This window comes from Armigeres subalbatus, chromosome 2 (genome assembly GCF_024139115.2).
Source record: "Armigeres subalbatus isolate Guangzhou_Male chromosome 2, GZ_Asu_2, whole genome shotgun sequence".
NCBI classification, from domain to species: domain Eukaryota; kingdom Metazoa; phylum Arthropoda; class Insecta; order Diptera; family Culicidae; genus Armigeres; species Armigeres subalbatus.
In genome coordinates this window covers 288,160,783-288,168,470 of record NC_085140.1, presented here as the reverse complement: position 1 = coordinate 288,168,470, position 7,688 = coordinate 288,160,783, and the positions used below count along the sequence as shown (strand labels likewise).

Genomic DNA, 7,688 nt, shown 5'->3' with positions numbered 1-7,688 from the left:
CAGATTTTAAAATATTGGACAGGTCCTCACCTGGACCCTCCGAATCGAGATCCTTGTAAAGTACATGCATCGATGCCTGATGCTGATGATTGTGGCTACGGTTGTAGCGCTTTCCGTTGAAGACCATTGCAGTCGCAGATCTCGAACCCCAAAGTAACATGCAATAATAATAAGACCCGGTAGCCGGCTTCTAACTGGTAAATAATATTGGAAAGGTCCTTACCTGGACCCTTCAGACAAAGGGCCTTGAATTATAGTTTCCAGCTTGACGAATCTGCTGCACAGCTACAGGAACGATGACCACGGTGATCCTTAAGAAAACCTCTAGCCTGATTGCGATGCTGCCGATGCAGCTGATTGATCATCGACCGTTGCCGGAATTGGCAAAATACAAATTTTCGCCGTGGGTCGAGTTAGCAAACCAGACGTGGTTTGCAGAGTAACCACTCGAACTACTCCATCCTTCCCTGGATGCAGCTCCTTGACACGTGCAATAGGCCAACGCATTGGCGGCTGGTTCTCATCAACGATGATGACAAGCTGATTCTCTTTCAGCTGAACGGATTGTTTCAGCCACTTACTTCGAGGCTGCAGAGATTGTAGGTACTCCACATGCCAACGTTTCCAAACATCTTGGAGTAATTTCTGGATTTGCTGCCACGAGTGTAGCCGATTGGTTTGATGTATAGTCGCCATCTGGGACGGATTGAAGCGATGAACGGATGAGGAAATGATACGGAGTGAGACGACGCACGGGTCGTCGGAGAGCTTCGTTAGAGGGCGTGAGTTGAGACAAGTATCTATCTGAACGAGAAGTGTCTCCATGTCGTCGAATGGTAACTTGCGATCTCCCAAAACTCTTACAAAATGTTTCTGGGCCGAGTTGATTGCCGCTTCCCATAAACCTCCGAAGTGGGATGCACGCGGCGGGTTGAAATGCCAGTGAATTCCGTTATTGGAGCATTCACTCGCGAACGATTGTCGGAACGATTCGGCACGCAACAACCTGCGAAGCTCGTTGGCTGCTCCCACGAAGTTTTTCCCGTTGTCTGAAAAGACTTCTGCGCACAGACCTCTGCGAGCAACGAAACGGCGGAAAGCTTGCAAAAACTTAGCCGTACTTAGGTCCACGACTAGCTCCAAATGCACAGCTTTCGTGCTGAAGCAAATGAATACAGCGACGTAAGCTTTTGGTGGCGAATCTCTACGGTGACGAGGTTTAAGGTAGATTGGTCCCCAGAAATCAATACCGACGATGGAAAACGGGCGAGAGGCGGTAACTCGTTGTACTGGAAGTTCAGCCATGAACTGCTCTACTACCTTTGGTTTAGCTCTGAAGCATGTGACGCAACGATGGACGACGCGCCGAATAACGTTTCTGCCTCCCAGAATCCAGTATCGCAGACGAATAGTGTTCATAAGAAGTTGTGTTGCTGCGTGAAGCAAACGCTCGTGTTGGCATCGAACAAGAAGTGATGAAAACGGATGTGAACCTGGGAGCAGAATCTGGTGACAGGAATCGTAGGATTGTGCAGAGCGACCAATTCGCCCACCGATACGAAGAACGCCATCGGAATCGATCAACGGGTTGAACCAACGAAGACGTGAGCGTGATGATACCAACTGCTGTGCTTCAACTGCCTTCAACTCTGTTGGAAATGAATCCATCTGTACTAGCCGTATCAATGCTAGCTCCGCACCCTGTAGTTCAACTGTAGTTAATGGCGAAGAAACAACTCGTTCGGTCATCGGTAGCCGTAAATTAGCAAAATAGCGTCGCCAGTATGCGGTTATGCGAAGCATGTGCTGGAAATTGGAGAACTGGTTCACGTAATCTTCGGCGAAAGTTGGCGATGGAGAAGCGGTTATGTGTGACGATTTTCTTGCTTCTTTGAAAGCTTCCTGATCGATACCGCCATCTACTGGAATTGGCCACGCATCCTTATCGCAGCGAAGCCATGAAGGACCTCGCCACCACCTTTCACATTCCATTAAGTCCGCTGCTGCAAGTCCTCTGGAAATAACGTCAGCTGGGTTCTCACGACCCGCCACATGATTCCACTCACAGTTCTGTGACTTGTGTTGGATTTTCGACACGCGATTCCCAACGAACGTTGACCACGTTGACGGAGTAGCCTTCAGCCAGCTCAAAACCGTAGTGGAGTCCACCCAGAAGTATGCGTTGGATGTTATTCGCAGCGCCGCTGCAACCTTCACGTAGAGTTCAGCAGACAGAAGAGCACCACAGAGTTCCAGTCGCGGGATACTTTGTTGCTTCAGTGGAGCGACTTTTGAACGAGACGTAAGAAGCGCTACTTTCACTTCACCGGACGAATTTGATGATCGGATGTAAGCACACGCGCCGTACGCAGCAATTGACGCATCGGAGAAGAAATGGAGTTCTAATGAAGTTGCTTCCGGGAGTACGACGAATCGATCAATGCGAAGCTGACCCACTGATCCTTCATATCTGGCAATTCCTTGTCCCAGTCGTATTGGTTATCGTTGTCGTCTTGCAAACCCCATAATGCCTGCATAAACATTTTGGCACGAACTACCACTGGCCCAACCAAACCAAGTGGGTCAAACAACCTTGCAATACAAGAGAGTGCAGAGCGTTTGGTGACGACTGCGGCTGGATCAACAATTGCTTTTGGAACGAGGTATTTGAGCTGATCTGAGTGGGGTTCCCAGTGTAAACCCAGAGTTTTGATGGACTGGTCTTTGTCGAATTCCACCGAAGACTGCAGAGCACGATTATCGTTCGAAACTCCTTGAAGTGCACTTGGAATGTTGCTTGCCCATTTCCGTAACTGCATTCCAGCAGAGTTGAACATTTCCTCCATCTGTTTCCGAAGTTTGACTGCTTCAGCGACTGATCTAGCACCGGAAAAGAAATCATCCACGTAAAAATCGTCCCGGGTTGCCCTAGCTGCCAGTGGATAGTTTTTCTCCTCGTCATCTGCAAGCTTCTTCAACACTCGTGTGGCCAGATACGGAGCGGAAGCAGTTCCGTACGTCACTGTGAGCAGCTTGTATATTTGTATGGTATCCGAAGGTGAAGCACGCCAGAAAATCAAGTGGAGTCGACTATCGTCGGGAGAAAGTGTGATTTGCCGATACATCTTGGCGACATCGGCGATGAGCATGACCGGATGCAGGCGAGAACGCATTATAATGGACCGCAAATCTTCTTGAACGACCGGTCCCACTAGCATGACTTCATTCAAGGACACTCCTGTTGTGCTTCTGCAGGAAGCATCGAAGACCACCCTTACTTTAGTGGTACTGCTTTCTTCACGGATGACAGGATGATGAGGAAGGAAGTATGCTGGTCCTAGCGTTGCTTCCGATTCATCAACGCGCTTCATATGTCCTAGCTTCTCATATTCGTCCATGAACTTCCGATATTCTGCTGCCAAATTCGGATCTCGACCTAGACGAGCCTCAATTAGTCGGAAACGATGAAACGCTGTCCTTCTGTTGGTACCCAGGTTGTCTAAAGCGCCATCTTTGAACGGGATTCTCACGATGTACCTTCCACCATCTCCACGAACTGTCGTCTCACGAAAGAACTTCTCGCAATAGGCTTCCTCGGGTGAATATGCGATTGCTGCATCGTCCTCTATTTTCCAAAATTTCTCCATGCTGCGCTGGATGTCTGCGGTAGTAGCAACGTTGCATGTAATGGGCGACCTCGATTGCCTTTGGGGAGTTTTGCCACTGATCACCCACCCAAATACCGAGTTAATTAACGGAGGAAGTGTGTCGCCCAGAGGAATGCGACCTGCGACGTTGAAAAGGTCGAAGAATACTTCAGCGCCTAACACCAAATCAACCGCTCCTGACTGATAAAAGGATGGATCCGCCAGTTGGATTCCTGTTGGTAGAGTCCAACTCGATGCGTCGACAGATATCGATGGTAAATCGATAGTAACCTTGGGCAGAACGAATGCTTCAATGGTGGTTGAATAGCTTGATACTCTGGACTTGACCGTTGCTAGAAATTTGCAGCGAACTTCAGTGGAGGCTTGACCGATCCCTGCAATCGGTAGATTTACTCTTGATCGATGAACTCTCATCCGCTGGGCAACTCGCTCTGTTGCGAAACAACATTCACTCCCCGAATCTAACAACGCCCGAACTGGATGTTCTGAACCTTCATCGTCTACCATCATAACTATTGCTGTCGCCAACAACACCTTTGTTCTCGACCCATCGGAGGAAATGCAGCTTGTTATTCCCGTGTGCACGATTGGAGTTGAGGTTTGCGACCCACTGGGCATGCTGGGTTGGCTGGGAGCACTGGAAGAAACTAATTGGTTGACCGAAGCTGGTTGACTGCTGGCCGCGTTGCTGGTGGAATCAGATTTAGACACGTAGCACAGCTGAGTATGGTGACGACCTCTGCACTTGCGGCAGTAGCTTTCGGAAGAGCAATCCTTCGCCATGTGACCGCGGCGTAAGCAATTCCGACATAGTTTGTTTCGTCGTACGAATACTTCTTTCTCATTGACCGTCATTTTCGCAAACGACTCGCACTGGTACAGAAAATGCTGACTGGAACACACTGGACATGAGCGAAATCCTTGCTGTACAGCTCCATGACTTCCAGTGCGTGGAGGATTGGGCTTCTTGCTGATCGCTGCTGACTCATAGGATTTATTCTTCACCGTTTCCAGCACGTTGACTCGCCGTTGCAGAAACTCGATCAGCTGATGAAACTTCGTACACTCGTTTGTCTCCGCAAAATCCTCCCAGTCGCGCCTTGTTGAGGAATCCAACCGTGTGCTGAGCAGATGAATCAGTAACACATCCCAGTGATCTGTTTCTCGCCCAGTTGTTTTAGAATTTTACATTAGTTTGAAACTTGTCCACTAACGAGTGTAATTCCGCAGCAGTTTCTGCCTTCATACAAGGGAACGAGAAAGCGACTGAACATACGTTCTTTTTAACCTTCGTGGATTATGATAATGACTTATCAACAAATTCCACGCAACCGAATACTGTTCGTTGCTGATCGGAATTGTTTGTATCAGCTTCAGTGCTTCACCAGCCAACGAGGATCGCAAATAATAAAATTTTTGAATTGTGGACAAATTCGTCGATGAATGGACGAGAGAAATAAACAAATCGTGAAAATTCAACCAGCTTTCAAAGTCCCCACTAAATACTGGAAGCTTTATGTCTGGCAGCTTTATATGGGCTTCACCAGCATGGTCATTTACTCGCTCCGGGATATTTTGGACCACAGTGGGTTGGTTTAATTGAAGAAGCGTACCTTTTGCACGATAATATGCGTTCTCGAATTCCGTGCGTTCCTTCAAGTATGCTTCCAATACCTCGTCGTCGTCCTCCAAAGTCTCCAACTCCGTTTGCACAGTGTTGAACTCCTTCCACAGGTCGATGAGATTCTCCAACCGCACTGGAACCTCGCACTTGTCCTTCTCGGCCTTGTAGCTGGATACGAATGTCCGAATCGCCGCGAAAGATGTGATGATGCTGCGTTTGCGGTTCTTCAAACCGCGCAGTTTCCGATCAGCAGCAGACATGATGATGGACGACGACAATGTCTAAAACAACAGACCGCATAGACCACACAAGGTTGAGTATTTTTATCGGAACCGCAATTACCTGATAACAGGCAGTTAATGCCTTGTATATTTAATTCAAAGCTCCTTCCTTCTTGGATTCCAAAATACGACCACAGAAAATCAAATTAGAATCAGTTTCGTGCAATTAACGAATTCACCAGTGCACAGCAACTTGGGATGCATGCAATTTCCCTCTCAGTAAGCAGGTCCAAGCTAGTAGCAGATCAAATACCGAAAATCTCACTCTCCGATCGATTGATGGGCCATCCACTTCAGATATCACAGCAGAACTATGACCGCCATTCGCAAACGTCCAGATACTATGTGCAGAAAAGATATAAAGTAGCCCCATTCAAAGGTTGTAAGAGATTAGAACCGCACTCACCTTAGTGAGGCATTGTAAATGCCTTATATGAATAACAATGAGCAGCAACCAAGATCGATGGCGCATCGGCCATGAAATCCCTCAGCAATGGCACGTTGGTTTTGTCTTCTAATAGCATACACTGGATTGGGCGGACATCTTCGACGCCCATCCGGCTCGAAGGACCATGTTTGCACTCCAGGCAAAGTTTGTGGATCAGCTCATGCAACGGCAAGGCGAGTAAAGTATCGGGGCAGCACAATTTTATGTTCTTTCCCGTTCAGTTTTCAGTTGGCGCGAAATCACTTTTCCTCATTAAAGTTCAGTAAAACACTCATATCACATTACTTGAACAAACTTTTCTATTTTGCATACTATCCACAATTAAGCTATTTATTTCACTCATAGACTAACGTATACTTAATTTATTTTGAACTTAAATTTAACAATCAAACGAATAATACAAAATAACAAACAATAAAAGTGTTCTCCGCACGATATTGCGGGCCGGTGGTGCCCATTGGCCGATCGATGTTGCACTGACTCGGTCCAAACAATCCGAACAGTGTTGATGGGCTCTCTATCGGCTGACTCTAGTGTTAGAAAGGCACGATTCCCTTCTTGTTGTGTGGTCAGCTCGTTGTCCAGTCGAGTAGGTGTACACGATGAAGCAGCCATAGTGACTGTATACTCTCCCTAGTATGGTGCAATCATATTCGGTGCAGATGTGTTGAGTTGCATGCAGAAATAACGTTCATTTCGATCGTTGTATGCGAATATCATTTGTGGCTTGACCGCAGCATAAACGACGACGACGCAGGCCGCAGAATTGAGGACAGATGAAGAACTTGTAGCAAACAATCCTTATTATCTTAGTTATTATTTCACGTTACGATTTTGAGTTTAGCAAAATTGTTTTATTTCCCGGGATCCCGGGAAATCCCGGGAAGTTAACATTTTATTTCCCGTTTCCCGGGAAGTTGATTCCCGGGAAAAATGGAAGCCCTAGTAGGAAGGGAGGAAAAACTGTGCAGCCTCCCGCGGAATGGTAGTCCGAAGCACTTTCTTTCCCCGAAAAAATATCCACAAGGCCACATGGAGATCACCTAACCAAGAAACGAAAAAAACGACTGGTATGACGGCGAATGTGGGCAGTTAGTGGAAGAGAAGAATGCAGCATGGGCGAGATTGCACCGCACGAGGGCGACCGAGGCACGATATAAACGGGCGCGGAACAGACAAAACTCGATTTTCATGAGGAAAAAGCGCCCGCAGGAAGATCGAGACCGTGAAGAGACGGAGCAACTGTACCGCGCTAATAACACACGAAAGTTCTATGAGAAGTTGAACCGTTCACGTAAGGGCCACGTGCCACAGCCTGATATGTGTAAGGACAAAAACGGGAACCTTCTTACGAACGAGCGTGAGGTGATCCAAAGGTGGCGGCAGCACTACGAAGAACACCGAAGGCGGGTTTTATGGGCGAACGCTCCACCACGGATCCAGTGTTCGCCATTCGCCAAGTACTGCAGAAATGCCGCGAATACAACGTGCCCACATATCATCCATTCATCGACTTCAAAGCCGCATATGATACAATCGATCGGGACCAGCTATGGCAGCTAATGCACGAACACGGATTTTAGAATAAGCTGACACGGTTGATCAAGGCGACGTTGGATCGGGTGATGTACATAGTTCGAGTTTTAAGCGCATTCTCCAGTCCCGTC

The 7,688-nt window shown here is 47.6% G+C and overlaps 1 protein-coding gene across 1 annotated transcript in view; it reads right to left on the bottom strand.

Annotated features, from left to right (window-relative positions):
- Positions 1-324: 324 nt before the first annotated feature.
- Positions 325-7,688, bottom strand: part of LOC134209785 (uncharacterized) — a 53,464-nt gene continuing 46,100 nt past the window's right edge. Inside the window, exons 3-5 of the mRNA XM_062685817.1 lie at positions 5,282-5,573; positions 2,454-4,825; positions 325-2,274 (exon numbers count right to left, since the gene is read on the bottom strand). Coding sequence (XP_062541801.1) covers positions 325-2,274; positions 2,454-4,825; positions 5,282-5,573 — 4,614 coding nt within the window. The remainder of the gene's footprint in view (positions 2,275-2,453; positions 4,826-5,281; positions 5,574-7,688) is intronic.